Below are 20,742 nucleotides of genomic sequence, written 5' to 3'. Positions count from 1 at the left end.
AAAGTTTTGAAACTAGACAGAGGTGGTGGTTGTGCAACATTGTGAATGCACTAAATGCCACTCAGTTGTACACTTTAAAAGGGTTAATTGTCTGTTATGTGAATTTCACCTCAATTAAAAAAACATACACAAACAACACTATACTGCATATTGTTTATGTATGTGTACAATGTTGTAACAATATAGAAACATGGGGCTTCCCTGGTGGCGCAGTGGTTGAGAATCCGCCTGCCGATGCAGGGGAAGTGGGTTCGTGCCCCGGTCCGGGAAGATCCCACATGCCACGGAGCGGCTGGGCCCGTGAGCCATGGCCGCTGAGCCTGCGCGTCCAGAGCCTGTGCTACGCTAAGGGAGAGGCCATAACAGTGAGAGGCCCATGTACCGCAAAAAAAAAAAAAAAAAAAGAGAATCCCCCAAAATAAGTAGTACAAACATTAGAAATTAAGTAAAGATTAATTTTATTGATACATTCTTTATAAATTGTATCTTATACCTAGAAAATAATTAGAAACACATACCTTTAGTATTCTAAGAACTTTTATTATTAACTCACATAGCCCTCACAACAACTCTGTGAGAGAAGCACTATTATTATTAGATCTCCCTTTCATTTTATTTATTTATTTTCTTTTTTGGCTGCACCACGCGGCTTGCAGGATATTAGTTCCCCAACCAGGGATTGACCAGGGTCCTCAGCAGAGAAAGTGAGGAGTCCTAACCACTGGACCTCCAAGGAATTCCCTCATTATCTCCCTTTTAAAGGTAAGGAAGGGACTTCCCTGGTGGCACAGTGGTTAAGAATCCACCTGCCGGGCTTCCCCGGTGGTGCAGTGGTTGAGAGTCCGCCTGCCGATGCAGGGGACACGGGTTCGTGCCCCGGTCCGGGAAGATCCCACATGCCGCGGAGCGGCTGGGCCTGTGAGCCATGGCCGCTGAGCCTGCGTGTCCAGAGCCTGTGCTCCGCAGCGGGAGAGGCCACAACGGTGAGAGGCCTGCGTACCGCAAAAAAAAAAAAAAAAAGAATCAACCTGCCAATGCAGGGGACATGGACTTGATCCCTGGTCCGGGAAGATACCACATGCAGTGGAGCAGCTAAGCCCGTGTGCCACAACTACTGAAGCCTGCATGCCTAGAGCCCATGCTCCGCAACAAGAGAACCACCGCAATGAGAAGCCCGCGCAGCACAATGAAGAGTAGCCCCCGCTCACCACAACTAGACAAAGCCCGCAGGCAGCAACAAAGACCCAACACAACCAAAAATAAATAAAATTTAAAAAGTAAATAAAATAAAGGTAAGGAAGCTGAGGCTCAGAAGTGAAGTAGTAGGTCACAGCTAATTCAGTGGCGATTTTGGGAAATAAACATAGGCGGCATGTGCTTTTGTCCATTATACTATCTTATCAAACCAAGAGATTTGGCTATACTATTATTAGAACTATTCAGAGTTTAGCAAGGTAGCTGGATAATATAAAAATCAATAATTTATTTTATATCAACAATAAATTGTTTAAAAAGAAAGAATTCAAACGTCTTTCAAAATAGCAGTCAAAAATTTTAAATACCGGGGCTTCCCTGGTGGCGCAGTGGTTGAGAATCTGCCTGCTAATGCAGGGGACACGGGTTCGAGCCCTGGTCTGGGAGGATCCCACGTGCCGCGGAGCAACTAGGCCCGTGAGCCACGACTACTGAGCCTGCGCGTCTGGAGCCTGTGCTCCGCAACAAGAGGCCGCGATAGTGAGAGGCCCGCGCACCGCGATGAAGAGTGGCCCCCGCTTGCCACAACTAGGGAAAGCCCTCGCACAGAAACGAAGACGCAACACAGCAAAAATAAATAAATTAATTAATAAAAACTCCTACCCCCAACATCTTAAAAAAAAAAAAAAAAAAAAAATTTTAAATACCTATGAATATATTCAAAAAGAAAGGAACCAAAATCCAGAAGAAAAACACTGTAAGACTTACTGAAGGGCATAACAGAAGACTCCAAAAAATGGAAAATCATACCACATTCCTGGGTGGGAAGAATCTTGTGAACTTGTCAATACTTCCCAAGTTTAAAAATAAAGAAAATGCATAAACAAAAAGGATTTACTGTATAGCACAGGGAACTATATTCAATATCTTGTATTAACCTATAATGCTTCATCAAAATTAAAAAACGTTTATGCTTCAAAGGACACCATCAAGAAAGTGAAAAGGGGGACTTCCCTGGAGGTCCAGTGGTTAAGACTCCATGCTGCCAATACAGGGGGTGAGGGTTCGATCTCTGGTCAGGGAACTAAGATCCCACGTGCTGTGCGGCCAAAAAACAAAATTAAAAAAAAAAAAAGTGAAAAGACAACCCACAGAATGGGAGAAAATGTTTGCAAGTCATATATCTTAAGGGACTTGGATTCATAATAAATAATGAACTCTTACAATTTAACAATAAAAAGATAAATAACCCAATTTTAAAATGGGCAAAGGATTTGAGTAGGCATTTCTCCAAAGGAGATAAAGAAATGGCGAGTATCTATAAACAGGTGAGTGAATAAACAAATTGTAGTATATCCATACAATAGAATATTATTTGACCATAAAAAGGAATGAAGTACTGATACTTGCTACAACATGGATGAACCTTGAGAACATTATGTTAAGTGAAAGAAGCCAGACACAAAAGGTCACATATTGTGATTCCATTTACATGAACTGTCCAGAATAGGCAAATCCACAGAAACAGAAAGTAGATTAGTGGTGCCTGGTGGCCGGCGGGAGGGGAAAATGGGAAGTGACTGCTAACGGGAGCAGAGTTGCTTTTGGGGTGATGAAAATGACCTGGAATTAGATCATGGTGATACTTGTACAACTTTGTAAATACACTAAAAACCAATGAACTGTACCTGTAAGATACCCTTTTAAAAAGAGTAAATTTTTACGGTATGTGAATTATAGCTCAATTTTTTTTAAAAAAGGAAAAAAATAAACACAATGTAATTTTTGTCATAATCCCAACAACACTGTACTTTGGGGAGACAACACGAAGGGAAAACGTTTTTTAATCTGAAATTTATTTGTAAAAATACACCTGTCAGAATAAGCAAAGAAATGTAGGTGTATCCACTTGCCCTAACAGATATTAAAGTAGGTGTAAAATTATTGTTACAAAAGCATTACAGCAAAGGAAAAAGTAGATTCATGCAATAGAAAAGAATGCAGAAATATTATATATATAATTTCATATACGATAAAGGTGGCGTTTGTATGGAAGGGACATTTATTTATAAAATGCTGACGGGAAAACACTATAAACTTGGCTTTTAAATGAATTTGTATTCTGTTAATCCTATCAGAATGTACTTATTTGAAAAATAGCATTGTATTCTATTATTCAGTCTAGAGACTCCTTGCTGCTCCAAGATACCCTGCATGTTGGAAATCTCTGGCTTTCAGAATCAACTCAGATTGCATCCAAGGGCTTTCCGGTTCCCGCCCCACTCTCGGACAGTTCAACCATAAGTAGGCAGAAACCCGGAAAACCGTGTTTCATAACCTATGCTGGATCATTTCTCCAGCCCTCACCCGCACGTTTAACTTCCGTTTCTTTCAAATACCTGCGTATAAGCTCCAAGTTGAGCACTATATCTTCTCCACCTCTGCTTATTTTACAACCCTGTTCCATGTATTTACCCGCAGGCCTACCCCGCCACATTGTAACTGCCAGAAAGGCAGGACCCGCGGCTTGTTCGTCTTTATATGCCCTGCTCTTAAAACAGCGCTAGGCGCATAGAAATGAAAAAAAAAAAGAGAAATTCTTCGAATGACCTTTGGGACGAATCGTTTCCTTTTTCCTAAACAGGTAACTGAAACGTGAAGTTCGAAAAACTCGTGGGAAAGCGTTCTCCCAGGCAAGAGGCTGGGCCTCCACACGAATGTGACTGAAAATTAAACAGGAAAACCTGTTTAATTCTCTGACTCATGCGTATTGTCTTCTAGGCTACCAATTTGCCCACAACAAAGATGGATTCTCCTTGCCCCAATTCCTCCTTAGTACGAGATTTAGCAGCCATCTTTTTCAAGGGCAAGGCGCAAGCAGGAAGGTCACACCCTTTCTCACAGAACGCCAGACGCCTTGAAATCAACAAGAGTCCAATCGGAATAGACATTTACAACGGAACCGCTTTTCCTCACGATCGGAAGAGGTTTTGCGTAAGGGCGTTGGGGCGGAAGTGACGGAAAGGTGGTAGCGGAGTAGTTGGCGGGTGGTTGATCAGAGCCGGTCGCCATGTCCGCGGGGAGCGCGACACATCCTGGAGCTGGCGGGTAAAGCTCCGCGGGAGAGGGCATCGCAGCGAGCATGGGGCGTAGGAGAGGCGGAGGGATCATGGGAAGCCGTGTATGGGTAGAGGGGCGCTTAGTTGGGAAGTGTACATATTGGAGGGCCGGACTCTTGAGAAGGGTGATGAGCAGGCCCGGGGCCCCTGGAAAAGGCCAGCGGGGATCAGAGAGAGGAGGAAAGCAGGGACTTCGGGAAGGACTAGACAAGGGGAAGGCGAAAACGAGGGCGTATAGGACAGAGTGGAATCTTTTGATAGGGACGACGGAATAGAAAGGAAGGAGACCCTGGGAAAAGGTTGAAAGAAGTATTTGGGAAAATGTTGCAATAGTTGTCTATTTAAGGAGAGATGGTAATTTCAGCTCTGATAGAAGATTCGAAGTTGCAAAGGGAACATGATAGAGGGGAAATGGGATGCTAAGGCGTAGTAAGGGGAGAAAAATATAAATGAAAGCTTTGGTGGAGCCCAATATTTTCCTTTTACTTCCGTAGGCGCCGCAGCAAATGGGACCAACCAGCTCCAGCCCCCCTTCTCTTTCTGCCACCAGCGACCCCAGGTGGGGAGGTTACCAGCGGTGGGGGAAGCCCTGGGGGCTCCACCGCTGCTCCCTCTGGAGCCTTGGATGCTGCTGCTGCTGTGGCTGCCAAGATCAATGCCATGCTTATGGCCAAAGGAAAGCTGAAACCAACTCAGAATGCTGCTGAGAAGGTATTTGAAGTTCAGGGGATTCTGCTAATTGCAATTTTAATGGGGGTTATTTTGTAATCTTGTAATCTCCCAATAATTTGCGTTTATGGAAGGAGAAAACAGCGATACAGTAATTTAAAGATTACTTAGTTTTGGAACATATTTGATGATATCTTGTCATTTGTTTTTAGGAGACAATTTTGATTGGGCTGATTACATTTATGGACCAAAAAGCTTGTTTTGTCTATGTTCACGTAGTTCAGCTTAAGTTCTATATAGTCATCTAAAGCAATGATGTAATATGTTTTTTGATAACATACACATTTTTCCTGAAGTCAAGAGAGAAATTCAGGTAAATCATGTGAGCTTTAAAATGTCGTGTCTAATTAGAAGCTGTAGATACAGATTTCTCATGACTGCCTAACTGAAGTGCAGTTAAACATGAACTAAAATGAGTAATTTATATATGGGTTGTTTTGCTGTTTTCGTACAAATTGAGGAAATTATTTGGTCATTTTATAAAATCCCTGTTATAATTAGAATCTTACAACTAGAATGGATCTGAACTTTGAAGCCTTTAATTTACCTTGCCATAGAATGCAAGAATCTTTCTACAGGAAGAATAATACAGTTCCGCTTATATTGCTAGAATGCATGCTTTGCACTTAAAAAATCCTTACAACAATTTTATGGAATGGATTATCGTCACCACTTTATAGATAAGGAAAATTAGGTTCATGAATAGAAAGCAACTGTCCTAGATCTGTAAATGGTAGGCACAGATGTCTGACTTCAGAGTCACCTTGGACAATTGGGTGTTTAGCTTTTGTTTGAAAGCCTCTGGAGTTGGAGAATTAAGTGTGTTCCAAGACAGCCCATTCCACTGTAGTTATACTTTGAAAAAAATTCTTTTGGCTTAAATTAAAATTGCTTTCCATGGTACCTGGGAAGAGATGAGTTCTGTGTTTGAAAATGCAATTCATGTGAAGTGATGGATATGTTAATTAGTATGTTTGTGGTGATTATTTCACATTGTATACATATATCAAGACAAAGTTGTACACTTTAAACGTATACTGTTTTTGTCAGTTGTGCCTCAATAAAGCTGGGGGGAAAAAAAGAAAGAAAATGCAATTCATCAGCCTTCCAGTTTATCAGTAGATAACATCAACATCGTTTATCAGTAGGCACCTGTATGGATGCTTTAATGTTCAAGTTCTGTGGATTTGGTGAAAACTTTTAGTGAATCGGAAGTTTGTTATTCATTGTATTTTTATGGTTTGAAAAGATCGTGTGAGTCAATTGTCTCTTTCTAAGGTCTAGAAGGAAATACTAAAAGCACACTGACAGGATGGATACTTGAATGTTAAAATTCTTAATACAGATGTTAATCATTTAGACTCATTTTTTTCTCTAAAAAGTAAGCTCTAAAATGGTAATTGAACTCAGCAGGAGGCAGCATGGTGCATAAATATTGGATTTGGAATCAGAATTCCTAGGTTTGATACCCAGAATCCCCAGTTACTGGTTGTAAATTTTAAGATTTAGTTCCTTGGTCACGTTAGCCACATTTCAAGTGCTCGATAGACATGTGGGTAGTGGCACCCATATCAGACTGGCAAGTAGAAACAGAAAGTTCTGTTGGACAACACTGATATGTACCTTTAAAGGTGGCCATAAAGATTCAGTGAGATAAGATGTGTAAATGCATTCTGAAAGGGGTTAAACAAATGAAAAGAGATATTGTTGAGTTTGTTTAGTTTGCCTCCACATTGAAAAAATGTACCTAATGAGCAAATAAATAATCTGTATTTTACCTTCCTTGTGCTGTCCAGGGTAACTAAAGGTTGGGGAAGGCCATCTTGAGGTTAAAATTTTTTCAGATAACACTCAGATCCAGCTACCTGGAGTTGCCTATAGTTTATTTTATTATTATTTTTTTTGGCTGTGCTGCACAGCTTGTGGGATCTTAGTTCCCCAACCAGGGATTGAACCCGGGCCCTCATCAGTGAGAGCACGGAGTCCTAATCACTGGACCACCAGGGGATTCCCTGTAGTTTCTTTTTCTTTTTCTTTTTTTTTAAATTGAAGTATAGTTGATTTACAGTGTTGGGCTAATTTCTGCTGTACAGCATTTTTTTTTCCTTTTTTTTTTTATTGAAATATAGTTGATTTACAATCTTGTGGATTTGTCTGTAGTTTAAATTGAGAGAAAACAGATCAGGTTTTAGGATCTTACTCGGCTTTTCATTCATTCTCTTTTGTTCTTCCTTAATAGAGAGTAAAGGGATGTGAATTAGATACAATTTGAGGTCACTGTAAGGATGGAATTAGTTGAATTTGTTGTGTTGTGACTCTACCGTTGGCACAAAGGCAACTTCCCATTACACAAATGAGATGTATGAGTTGTTGGACTCATGTTGTGCATGGACTCTACCCTGCCCTATATTTTACTACACGTGTAGCTAAGCTATCTAACTGAGCAGTAAAGCATCATAACTTGGCCCTTTAATTTTCCTTTTGGAGATTGCAGCTTCTATTCCATAACATTTCTGTAATTATATGGACATAAAAATGTACACACGGCCAAGGTTACAGAGAAATCTGATGATGGCCTTCAAGTAAATTGACTGTACTTGATGTCATTTTATGAGGTTTTTTTGCTTTTTATTTCATTTATGAAGAATGACCAAGGAGTATTTCCAGTGTGTTTGCAGGCAGGCAAAGGGAACGGTAAGGAGGTGATGGCACTTGGGAAAGGGTAGTTTCAAATTGGACAACAAAGAGGTATTTATTTAATTATATAAACTTTTTAATCTAATTTCTCTTTTTGTAGCTTCAAGCCCCTGGCAAAGGCCTAACTAGTAATAAAAGCAAGGATGACCTGGTGGTGGCTGAAGTGGAGATCAATGATGTGCCTCTCACGTGTAGGAACTTGCTGACCCGAGGACAGACTCAAGATGAGGTGTGGAGATGTCGGGCCTCTTTGGGGAAGGTGGTGGGTGGATGTAGTTTCAGAATAAACAAGGCCTTTAAACACAAACAGGAGTCAGATTTTTATTAGTGGATTTGGGTCATCGTCTACGAAGTCAGGATTGGGTTTAACTGTGGAAGAACTTCTTAGTGAAGGTAAGGAAACATACGGGTGAATTCCTTGGGTTAGTTTGAGTACGAAACAATGGAATCAAAGTTTCAGGTAATAGGAGAGAACTCATTCCTGCCTATTGGTGGAGTGAATTAATGGGGAAAATCTATCCTGCTACCTGTCATTGAATTCAGTTGCCACATCATCTTTTTAATAGAATGTTTCCTTTTTAGATCAGCCGACTTAGTGGGGCTGCAGTGTCAACTCGAGGGAGGTTCATGACAACTGAGGAGAAGGCCAAAGTAGGACCAGGGTGTGTATGCATATCCTGTACTTTGGGGAAAGGTTGGACATAGGACTCAAATTAGCTTCATATTTTTCATTCGTAGGCAATATGTGTATATGTTTGGTTAGAAGCTGTACACACACACGTGCTTTATAGCAAAATTTGGGGCGTCTCAAACAGATGTAAGTGTTAGCAGCATTTTCTTTCCTCTTGCTCTTTGGTTTTTTACTTCATAATTAATACTTTTATTGGAGGAAATAAGTTACACTAAAGTGTAAAAGAAGATAATAATTGTTAACGTTTAATGTATATGTTTCTAAACTTTTTTCCTATGGAAATATTTCCCCCAACAAATGGGTTCCTACTTTGTCATAATCTCCCTTTTAGAAAAATCCTTTTATCAAATTCCTTATTGCCTCTATGATGATTATAGGTTGTAGGTTATCCATGTAAAGGGTTCATCTCAGTTTAGTTTCGTTACTTCCATTATTCAGTTTTTGAGGGCCGGTATTCAGGCAGTGCAACCTTTTTCACATTGGTTTAAACTAAATATAATTAGGAGGCAAAATTTGCTCCCCACCCCAAACCAAGACTATATTTTAACTTTGTTTATGGAGGGTTGCTGTTTTGAACTTTTTAATCTTTAAACACGGTTATATTTTACCTACTGCTTTTTATTAATTGTATGGTTAGTGATCACTTTCTTCATTATTATAATCACAATCTGAATCTAAGCCACTTTATATTTAGAATCTAAAGAGTCTTCTCAGTTGGGTGTGGGCCTTTATTTTAATCTTATTTATTTATTTTATAAATTGATTGATTATTGATTGGCTGTTGCTGTGCATCGGCTTTCTTTGTTGCTGTGCATCGGCTTTCTCTTGTTGCGGTGAACGGGGGCTACTCTTCATTGCGGTGCACGGGCTTCTCATTGCGGTGGCTTCTCTTGTTGCGGAGCACGGGCTCTAGGCGCATGGGCTTCAGTAGTTGTGGCAAGTGGGCTCAGTAGTTGTGGCTCACAGGCTCAATAGTTGTGGCGCACGGGCTTAGTTGCTCCGTGGCATGTGGGATCTTCCTGGACCAGGGCTCGAACCTGTGTCCCCTGCATTGGCAGGCAGATTCTTAACCACTGTGCCACCAGGGAAGTCCCAGGTGCGAGCTTTTAAAGAAATGTATCCATATGCCACCATCACTCTTGTCTCATTAGTTTGGATAGCCAAGAGCACGTTTGTCTGTAACTTTAATTAGACAGCCAACAAAAAAGAATTCTCTTTTCAAACATTGGGTTATCCAGTTGACTGGAGACTAATGTTCATGAGCCCATAAGAGCATATTTGATCCCTGTGTGGGCCCATTAACTTTAAGCAACCAACAAAGTTTATTCATTCCCCAGCTGTAAAACCATGTTCTTAGAAATTAACTAGCAACAGCCATTTTCGTGTATATAGTCTCTTTTACTTATTTGGAAACTTTGTGAAACATTACAAATTAGATTTGGTGACCCATTTGGCTCCTTTGTTTGTGACCAGTTTGGGATCATCATTTTATATTTCTCTTTATAGGGATCGTCCATTATATCTTCATGTTCAGGGCCAGACACGGGAATTAGTGGACAGTAAGTAATGTTTTTGGCTCACCTACTGTTTTTTGTGAAGGGCAAAGTATTATACGTAATAAGTTGGCAAACTATTTGTTCTTGATGGCTGTTCTAACTCTTCTTTATGAACTAGTCATGAATGTGCTTGGGGAATCTATAAAACGGATTAAAACAGGAGTAATTGAGCATTGGCCTGTGTTTACCATTGGATACTAGTCAGTTCGTTCATTTCTTTAGCGTAGTATCTTACTATCTGTGTTTTTCCCTAGGAGCTGTAAACCGAATCAAAGAAATTATTACCAATGGGGTGGTCAAAGCTGCAACAGGGACAAGTCCAACCTTTAATGGTGCGACAGTCACTGTCTATCACCAGCCAGCGCCCATTGCACAGCTGTCTCCAGCTGTTAGCCAGAAGCCTCCTTTCCAGTCAGGGGTATGTTTTGTGGAGAGATCATTATCAGCATTGTCATTTCTGTAAAATTGATATATGCCAAATACTACAGAAAGTATGAAGAAAAACCTGAAATTCCAATCTGAAAGTTACCGCCATTGATATCCTATTAATGGAACATTTAGGTTTCTGAGAGGTAGTGAACATCTGAATACATATCTCTTTATACTGACACATTCTAGAAAAGGGATTGATAGATCAAAGAGTACACACGTTGTACATTTTGAAGTTAGTGGTTTGATTTAAATTTGTAAACTTGATGGCAACTGGAGGACTAAGAAGGCGGAGTCTGATGAAGCAAGACTCTGCTGATACAATCCTCCTAGAAAAAAGGGTTGGAGAGAGCAGCCCTTATTGGAGAACATCATAGGGCTGACTGTACTACCCAACATTTTACTCCAGTTTTACGGTAGACTGTCTTTGCTGTTCCTTGTTAACTTACATCAGTTGGGGTAAGTAGGTGTGCTTACTCAGTATTGAATCTTGGGTTTTCACCGCTTAAACAGATTTCACTGAACAGAGTAAGGTGTTAATGTTGTAGGTATATACATGGAATATGTAGTTTGCATTTAAATTAAGCTACTTGATAGGGTTTATTTTTTAGGCTCATGGTAGAAATTATAAGGGGGTGTTTATTCTGGAAGTGATTGAAAGTATCTGGAGGATTAAAGTATTTTGCATAATAATTTTCAATATTAGGTTTTAATTATGTATTCTCTGTTTAATTTGAGGTATTCTATTCTTCTGCAGATGCATTATGTTCAAGATAAATTATTCGTGGGTCTAGAACATGCTGTGCCCACTTTTAACGTCAAGGAGAAAGTGGAAGGTCCAGGCTGCTCCTATTTGCAGCACATTCAGATTGAAACGGGTGCCAAAGTCTTCCTGCGAGGGAAAGGTTCAGGCTGCATTGAGCCAGCATCTGGCCGAGAAGCTTTTGAACCTATGTACATTTACATCAGGTATGGATGGATAGGGCTGAAGATATTTGGATACTTGTCAGCTGATCAGTACAGGCAGGAATGATTCAAAAGGAGCAAGAGAAAATGGGCTTAATAAGTAGTAACATAAGGAACTTAAGTAAATATAGCAGTAATCACTTTGTAATTAGTTAATAAAAACTGAATTAAGAGGTGGGGTTGGGTTTTTTTAGTATTCAAATCCTTGGGTTTTATAAGGGTCTGTGATCATAAAATGAGCTATGATAAGCCTAAAATAACTTTCATTTAAACCTATGAGAGTATTAATACATCTTATAGTAATTTTAATGACCTTCAAATATCTTTTCTTTATATCAAGAAGGAGACCAATAACATTTGAGTAACGATATTAGTTATATCTTAAAGGGCTTAAATGACTTAATTTTTGTGTTCCTATTTCGTGATTTTTGGAAACTTAGATTTGTACTATATTGAATATATTACATTTATGAAACAGCATACAGAGTGGAAGCAGAATTCTGTATCTTTTCTTTTTCTCCCCTTCACATTTCTTGGTTCTTATGTCTTTGCAGTCATCCCAAACCAGAAGGCCTGGCTGCTGCCAAGAAGCTCTGTGAGAATCTCTTGCAAACAGTGAGTTATATTTATCTGTCTGAAACTCATCTAGGAGATCTACTGCCATTTTGGACTGTGTGTCTTAGCTATTTTTCTACCTGTATTAGTTTCCTAGGCCTGCCATATCAAATTACCACAAACTGGGTGACTGAAAACAACAGACATTTATTCTCTTATAGTTCAGGAAGCCAGAAGTCCAAAATCAAGGTGTGGGCAGGGTTGGTTCCTTCTGGAGGCTCTGAGGGAGAATCCATCCCATTCCTCTCTGCTAGCTTCTTATGATTACCTGCAGTCCTTAGCATTCTTTGCCTTGTGTCAGCATAACTCTGCCTCCATCTTCACCTGGCCTTCTTCCCTGTATCTCTGTGTCTATCTCTTCTTGTAAGAATAACAGTCATTGGTTTTAGAGCCCACCCTAATCCAGTGTGACTGCATCTTAATGATCTCCATCTGCAAAACCTTGTTTCCAATTGAGGTCGTATTCCAAGGTTCTGGGCAGACAAGAATTTGGTGGTGGGTGGGAACAACACTATTCACACCTCTACATTATTCTGGCAACTAATATTCTCTGTAAGGAAGTCAAACTCCCCTAGCCAGGGTCACAGTTGGCTTGCATTTCTTCTTCAGGAGCTATTTCAGTATGAAATTTCTAGTATATAGTGTCATAAAATCTCATTGTTGTCAGTTACTTAAATACTACTATTAGTCCCGGTCAAGTTGTTTATGATGCACATTCCAAATTTAATAGTAGCTTTAGCTAAAGTAAGGGTGGAGCTATAATAATTTAAAACCAATTAGCAATGCCTTTGGGATAATTGATTTAATTATCAATTCTTTTTATTCTATAATCAAATAACCAGAAGTTAAACCATAGGGCTGTTTTTATAGCACCTATAGGAAATCAGGTTTGGTGGTTGAATATGTTCAACCTTGTGTTATTTGGTATTAAGCTTTTTGGGAAGAAGCTATTGTTTTCTTTGCTTTTGTGAGGTAACCTGATTTACCAACCCTTGTACCATATAACTTCCTTGACCATTCCCCTTCTTTTTCTTTGTTGCCACTTGAAGTTGGACTTAGATGCTTATAATAAAGAACTGGACAGGGGAAGTACTAAACCTTCATTAAACCATGAGCTCCTTGAGGGCAAATTACCCAGTAAATAAAAGAATGAATTACTTCTCTACAGTTATACAGACAACTTAAAAATTTCCTAACTGCTTAATTTCTGTGGCTCTCTGAATTTATTTTGTACCCCAGAATTGTGTCAGTTTGTGGGAGGGGGGGAGTTAGGATGCTCCTGATGTCCATGCCCCTGCTTCCCAAAACCTGGCTTAATAATTTATAGGTGTGCCTTATTAAAATTTAGATTAAACAAGTCTAAATTTGATTGAAACATCAGTGGAAATGTTTTAATTCCTAATTGCTTTGATCTTAGAATTATATATCCTTATACATACTCAGTGAATTGGGTCTGTTCCATATTGATTTGTTTTCCCTTCACTTTCAGGTTCATGCTGAATACTCTAGATTTGTGAATCAGATTAATACTGCTGTACCTTTACCAGGTGTGTATGTCTTGAAGTGTTTAACTAAAAAATATTTTGCTAGTGATATTGATGTATAAAATACAATACTTGAGGCTAGATTAACTGTGCCAGGGCACTAATAATGTTCCCTTTAACTCAGGGTAATTTGGAAAGCCATTTGTGCCTCAGTAGTTTTCTTCCCTAGAGATTAAGTTTAATATTCAGCGAAAATGTCTCATTCTGCTGCAGCTGATTAAACACTTTTTTTCTTCCCCCTCAGGCTATACACAACCCTCTGCTATAAGTAGTGTCCCTCCTCAGCCACCATATTATCCATCCAATGGCTATCAGTCTGGTTACCCTGTTGTTCCCCCTCCTCAGCAGCCAGTTCAACCTCCCTACGGAGTACCAAGCATAGTGCCACCAGCTGTTTCTTTGGCACCTGGAGTCTTGCCAGCATTACCTACTGGAGTTCCACCTGTGCCAACACAATACCCGATAACACAAGTGCAGCCTCCAGCTAGCACTGGACAGGTAGGATGCCAGGATATGATACCTGAGACCGTTGAATTAGGAAAAATTGGGGCAGGGAGCGGGTGGAAAGCTGGTGGTATTATTTAGAAGTAATATGGAATGTGACGTATTTTTTTTACCTATTGTCTTTTTCCTGTGTTCCTACCACCAAACTACCTGAATACTTTGGAGTAGTGTGTACATGTGTGTATTCATCCTAAAGCTTGCAGTCAGTTTCATAACTCTTGCCACCAAATACAACTTTAGAGCAAGAGATGCCAAGCTTTCTATGAAGGGCTAGATGGTAAATATTTTAGGCTTTGTGGATCATACAGTCTCTGTCATAACTATTGCACTCTTGTTGCTGTAGCGCAAAAGCCGCCGCAGACAATACCAAATGAATGAGCATGGCTGGGTTCCAATAAAACTTGATTTACAGAAATAGGTAGGCCAGAACCATACTTTGCCTGTCCCTGGCCTTGCAGTGTTAGGAAAGTTCTCATGGAGAAAGGCTGGCGTACTGCACTCATCTAAATGATTGGAACTGATTTACTCATCTTAGAAGAAATATTATACCATATACAGGTGTTCCTAGGCCAAGAGATAATGTACTTTCCAAACTCAAGGATTATAAATGCTGGTATATATTTCTTAAGCTAGGTAAGAAACTAGAATTTTAGGAAAAGAGTCAGTAGCCAGCTCATCTAGATTATGTACAGTCCTTCTTAGAGGCAGGGGAGAGACTAATGGAAGCATGGTAATGGATTTATGACGGGTCCTCTGTGGGCCTCTCATAGTGTACCCATGCCAGAGTAAATTGCAGCCTCAAACCATTGCCCAGCCTCCTTACCAGTGGGCTGTGAGCACTGAAGGGGGTTGTACAGTGTGGAACCAAAAATGGGCTTACGAACTCACTTCTGTTTGTGGTCCCCTAGTCATAATTATTTTATGACTTTTATATTTAGGCATAGCTATAGTTCTGCAGCTTTGAGCCACATCCTTTTGTAATTAGGAAGCGGTATGGCAAAGTGGGTAAGAGTTGGGGTTTAGAGATAGACTTGCAGGGTCCGTGATGCTTCCCCATTTTTGAGCTATGTGATCTTGGGATAGAACTTAGTCTATCCAGGCTTTGGTTTTCCTTATATGCAAAATGGACATAATGATCATATCTCAAAGAGTCGCAAGGATTAAGGAAGCAGTCAATAAATATTAGCTGTTATTAATGAGAGTTTTCCTTTTAGAAGTGCCTGTTTTCTCTAATATATCTATCTTTTCCTTTTGGGAACAACCTCTTAAAACATTAGACTTGCTCTTGACATAACAACTTACCCATGGAAATGATAGATGAAGTTGCCTTTGCCACAAGCATTAGCAGCATTTATGATCCAGAAAGAGCTAATCACATTGATTAAAGGGCTTTAAATAAGAGAATGTTCTTGTTTGAGAACTTCTGAACTAAGTAAGTGGCTGGAGTATCTATTGTTTGTTAATGATCATGTTTGCTCCTAATGGCCAAAATGTGCATCAGGTTTTTCCTGAGAGTTCAAAGTGCTATCGAGTTTGTCAATTTCATGTTTTCCTACCATGAAGGTAGGAAGACTAGGTGATACTGTTACCACATTATACATGAAGGAAACTTAGGACCAGAAGATGAAGGATTCATATGAAACATACTGAACATTAAAGTATATTTTAATCATTCTTTAGTTATTTGTTAGTTGGACATTCTCACACTTTTTTCCTCCTTGGTTTGTTTTGGTCCTAGAGTCCGATGAGTGGGCCTTTTATTCCTGCTGCTCCTGTCAAAACTGCCTTGCCTGCTGGCCCCCCGCCCCCGCCCCAGCCCCCACTCCCAAGTCAACCTCAGGCACAGAAGAGGCGATTCACAGAGGAGCTACCAGATGAACGAGAATCTGGACTTCTTGGATACCAGGTTAAATAAAATATCCTGTTTTACTTTCCTCATCTTATCTTACTGTATTCTCCCTTTAAAGAAAGATAAATTCACATCTGTATCCACTGTCCTCCCAGTACTGGGATTTCTGCTTTCTGGAATCCATTTAGATTAGGTATTTATCCTTGGGGATTAATTTAAAGCAAGAGTGATTCCCTTTGGGTGGGTTTTGTCTTTGGGTTCAGTGTGATAAGAGAGTACAAAGCTCTCCGCCTAGAGAGAAGTCTCCTATGACTAGCATCTGGAAGTTCTGTAGAATTCTGCACTTCCTCTTTATACAGCAGACTCTTAAACGCCTCTGATAGCTTGTAGTGAAACGTGTAGGGAAGAACTGTTATTCTACCAATATATGGTTTATATTTAAAACCTTGGCTTTCAACTTAGTGTTCTCTTTTTCCCTCCTAAAAAAGAGGATGATGTCTTTCTCCATTCCTACACCCCTAAAAAAAGATAGCCAGGAATGCAGTGATTCTGTGCATGTACGTAATTATAAACTCAGTCATTCACTAATGAGTTTTTTTAAGATTATTAAAATATATAATTTCGGTGCAATTTTGTTTTATCAGGAGAAGCACCTTTTTGCCAGAATCCTTGAAGCATTCTTTGAAACAAACTTTGGAGCATTTTTGTAGTTTATAACTAGATTTATACAAACCAGTTAAGTCATAGATAGTTGAAAACAGACATAGCATAGTGAATCACAACATCCCTAACCAAGTCCTACAGAGAAAAATAACAGCCTCTACTCAAACTATAGTAACACTCCAAATCCCAAAGAGCTATGTAGTGCAGCTTACTGCAATTTATCAGAAAGATGAGGCACTTGACAGTTACATTAAGGAGCTAAAGTCAATACAGCAGTTGTAGATTTGCTAATGCCACTGTATTTTTCTGCTCATAGCATGGACCCATTCATATGACTAATTTAGGTACAGGCTTCTCCGGTCAGAATGAGATTGAAGGTGCAGGATCGAAGCCGGCAAGTTCCTCAGGCAAAGAGCGAGAGAGGGACAGGTAAGTTGGTTGTAACATAATTATATATGAATACATTCAGGTGTCATTTTTTTGTACTATTAATGTGAATAATGATTGTTGCTATGAGCTTCTGTGTTCTGAAACTGGAATGAAATCATTTGGATCAAACAAGTTCCTGTTTGTTGTAATTGATGCAGTAATGGAAAATATGATATCTCTTACACAGTCTTAGAAGCAGTTATACTCAGCCTTGAATGATTCAGTATTTGATTATTCACCTGTCTTCCTTTTACTTTTATTGTCTGAGTCTTAGACGCTTTCCTAAGGATAGACAGTAAAAGAAGTATTACACCATTTTTGCTACTTAGAATCATAGAATATCACTGATGCAGGTGCTTGAATGGGAGTCCAGCCTGCCATCCAGTGCTTGAATTCTCCTTTCCTATATTACGTTAGCCTTCCTAAGATGGAGCTGACTTATCACAGCAGTTCATTCTGTCTTATTCATTCATTCTGTTATATCTATTTTTTTTCATTTCTTAAGTGAGAATATCATACTTTAATTCTTGGTGCATCATTTTATAAACTGCCTAGAAATATGTAGTGTGACTGGCAAATTCCATTAATGGATAAACCATGTTTTACATGTAATTGAAAGTATACAAAGGCATATCCATACAAACCAAACAGTTAAGACAACTACTTTCAGGTCATGACAAAGATAATTTGCATTGGAAAGATCTCACTTTTTTTTCTTCTTTATTTTGACTTTTTTGGTTTTTTTGAAGTGTAGTTGATTTACAATGTTGTGTTAATTTCAGGTGTACAGCAAAGTGATTCAGTTGTGTATACCTACATACCTATTTTTTTTTCAGATTCTTTTCCCTTATAGGTTATTACATAATATTAAATATAGTTCCCTGTTGTATCTATTTCATTCATATATTTCATTCATTCTATTATATCCTTATAATCTTACTTTTTTTTTTTTTTTTTTTTGGCCGCACTGCTCGGCTTGCGAGATCTTAGGGAATTTCCTAATCTTACAACTTGATAACAGCTTGAAGAGTAGGGGAGTCAGGTGGAAAGGGTTGAAGTTAATGGTTAAACTGAACTTGAAAGATTATCTGCAGACTATATTGTTATTCTACTTCTTATCTACTGGAGATGTTGAAATTGTTTGAATTTGTCTGAAAAATTATTTAACTTTTTCTTTTAACAGGCAGTTGATGCCTCCACCAGCCTTTCCAGTGACTGGAATAAAAACAGAGTCTGATGAAAGGAATGGGTCTGGGACTTTAACAGGGAGTCATGGTGAGTAAGGTGTAGCTGGGGGAACAAGGGAATGGCTAAGACTGGTCTTAAACTATTGGTTTTCTAACCTGATGTTCATTCAGGTGTGACTCATTCAGATGTTTAATCCAACCTCTGTAATCTACTGGCTAATGAGAATACTTTTTTTTTTATTTATAAGGACAGCATATAGTTACACAGCCTTTTATTTTCAACCGACGTGTGTCTAGAAAAGAGTCAGTCGACTTATATTTTATACATAGCATCAGTGACATTAAAACCCTAGGAAAAAGTAATGATTGGTAGGTCATTTCAAAATTTTGTTGCCTTTGTTGTTTTGAATACCTGGAGATAATCTGATACAGACTTAAAGATTTTTCTTTGTGTTGGGAGCTGAGCCACATCTCCCCTTATAGCTCTATTTATTGGTTGGGAATGGTCAGCCAGTGGCTGTTTTTAAAAATGTTGCTTCTTAGTATCCCAGAACTAAATCCTGGAGAGGTCCATAAATGGGATTATTTTTGTTCTTCGCCTGTAGTCATAATAAAAATGAACAGAAGAAAATACATTTTTTTTCTTTTCTTCTTTTCTTTTAACTCTTTAAAAGGTGAAATATCAGCCTCCAGAGACTCACTTGCTAACTTTCCTTTTTTTTTCTTTTTTCTTTTTTTTTTTTTTTTTTTGTGTGTGTGTGTGTGTTTCTTTTTTCTTTCTCTGCTTTCTTACATGGTTCTGGTGGATTCACATTTGCTGATGCTGGTGCTGTTTTTCGTGTGATCTTCAACGTTTTTGGGTGACCATTGACCCTGTGACCTCAAAATGGTGTCCAATTAACCACTTACAATTAACATCTTTTTTTTAATTAACGAATTTATGGTATTATCTTTTTTTTTTTTTTTTCTTGGCGGGGAATGGGGTTGGGGTTTTTCTCTCTTCTAGATTATCCAGTCAAGAAGATGAAAACTACAGAGAAGGGATTTGGCTTGGTGGCTTATGCTGCAGATTCATCTGACGAAGAGGAGGAACACGGAGGTCATAAAAATGCAAGTAGTTTTCCACAGGGCTGGAGTTTGGGATATCAGTACCCTTCATCACAACCACGAGCTAAACAACAGATGCCATTCTGGATGGCTCCATAGGCAACAGTGGAGCAGAGTTTTGAGCCTCAGTGACTCTTTAGCAATAATGCATGCATTTGATTTAACAAGACTCTGGGGCCTGTACTGGGAACCATCTTGGACCTTTGCAGAAGTCAGAGATGAGTGTCCCCTTTCTTAAAGGGGTTCCATTCTTTTTAAAAGATCCTTATTTCTGCCGTGGCATAGCATCTGTTAAAATTTACTTAGAATCATAAATTTGTCTCAGAAGCTTTTTAACAGTTGGTGAAATGTGCTTGTTCAACAGGGTCATTCCAGTATACCCTTTACCTGGTCCAGCCTTTTCCAAATGAATAGCCCCTATTCTGACGTAAAGCAAGTTTTATTTGTATTTTACTACTGTTTGATGAATTTTGATAATAACTGGTTACATACAAAGCCTTACTATTTATTAGTGGGGAAATGATTTTAAGACCATCCATCCTTTCAGTACTTAAATCTAAGAACCTCCTCATCCCTGTTTCATTTTTGGATTCTTTGTTTTGGAAAATGTGGTTTTACTAATTTAAAACTGTTGGATATAGCTGGATCCTGGGATAGTGAAGGTTTTTTTTTCCATTGGGATGATCCAAAGCTGGCACCTTCAGGCACTCTTGTCTCAGATAGCCGTTGCTGTTTTTATTGCCCATCTAAGCTCATTGTCTTCAGCTGGGCCAGAGACAACTACTTGATCAAAAGTTGGTCAGAACTCATCACAGAAATGAAACCCAGGGGTCTGTCTCTCTCAGAACTGGTTGCAGCTAAAATAGAGAGATTTGACTGCTTGCAATAGAATGGTGGACTTAGTGACTGAAATTGCAACTTGTCCTTTTTCTTGGCATTACAGGTTTTGCCAAAAGAACTTTTTTGTATCAAATATTGATGTGTGAAAGTGAAGGAGCTAGTCTGCTGAACCAGGAGTAGTTTGAGATACCGAACTGTCATTTTTGCACATTTGAATACTTTGCAGGCTGGCTTTGTATAAACGTATCCTCTGGTTTCCTATATGTTGTAAATATTTAGACCATAATTTCATTATAAATAAATGTATAAATATTCTGCTTGTGGTTTCTCTGTTCTTTCTTCTACAACCCATCCATACGCTAAAATCCATAAACTTTTTTACTCATAGCATAATGATATCATAACCCCATCAGAAAAATACATACGTGGACCCAAAAGTTTGCATGCAGTTCCAAGAGTTTTATGACTTTCCAGAGTAAACCCTTGAAAGTCGAAATGAAAATGTAAAGGATTTTTGTGGTGGATGTTTTACACTTTGATATTCTAGCCCCCCTTTATTGAACATGGTTTGTAAAGGGACTGAGTGAAGGAAATATTTTTAAAGGAAATACAAGTTATTCTTG

At 39.0% G+C, this 20,742-nt stretch overlaps 1 protein-coding gene across 5 annotated transcripts; it reads left to right on the top strand.

Annotated features, from left to right (window-relative positions):
• The first annotated feature begins 4,138 nt into the window (after positions 1–4,138).
• On the top strand, positions 4,139–20,434 carry KHDC4 (KH domain containing 4, pre-mRNA splicing factor). 5 transcript variants are annotated; one of them, XM_082614971.1, is made up of 15 exons: positions 4,139–4,302; positions 4,808–5,024; positions 7,840–7,968; positions 8,322–8,401; positions 9,937–9,989; positions 10,241–10,404; positions 11,173–11,384; positions 11,936–11,996; positions 13,486–13,543; positions 13,785–14,038; positions 15,783–15,950; positions 16,873–16,985; positions 18,169–18,260; positions 19,179–19,282; positions 20,223–20,434. In XM_082614971.1, exons 1-15 carry the CDS (start codon positions 4,265–4,267, stop codon positions 20,256–20,258), a joined length of 1,779 nt encoding a protein of 592 aa, XP_082471097.1. In that variant the 5' UTR covers positions 4,139–4,264; the 3' UTR covers positions 20,259–20,434. The 5 variants fall into 5 exon arrangements, 4 of the variants coding, with proteins under 4 accessions (XP_082471097.1, XP_082471096.1, XP_082471098.1 ...); XR_014293494.1 differs by lacking the exon at positions 20,223–20,434 and having other exon boundaries at positions 16,901–16,985; positions 19,179–19,228; XM_082614970.1 differs by having other exon boundaries at positions 19,188–20,434.
• Positions 20,435–20,742: the final 308 nt, after the last annotated feature.

This window comes from Mesoplodon mirus (genome assembly GCF_964341445.2).
Source record: "Mesoplodon mirus genome assembly, chromosome: 3".
In the NCBI taxonomy this organism is placed as follows: Eukaryota; Metazoa; Chordata; class Mammalia; order Artiodactyla; family Ziphiidae; genus Mesoplodon; species Mesoplodon mirus.
This window is presented reverse-complemented; position numbering and strand designations above follow the sequence as displayed.

Coding starts and splice junctions, on each gene's coding strand:
- KHDC4 (XM_082614969.1), top strand. CDS start 4,265: ATGTCCGCGGGGAGCGCGACACATCCTGGAGCTGGCGG. Junction 8,402..9,936: donor AAGGCCAAAGTAGGACCAGG/GTGTGTATGCAT, acceptor TTCTCTTTATAG/GGATCGTCCATTATATCTTC. Junction 9,990..10,240: donor GACACGGGAATTAGTGGACA/GTAAGTAATGTT, acceptor GTTTTTCCCTAG/GAGCTGTAAACCGAATCAAA.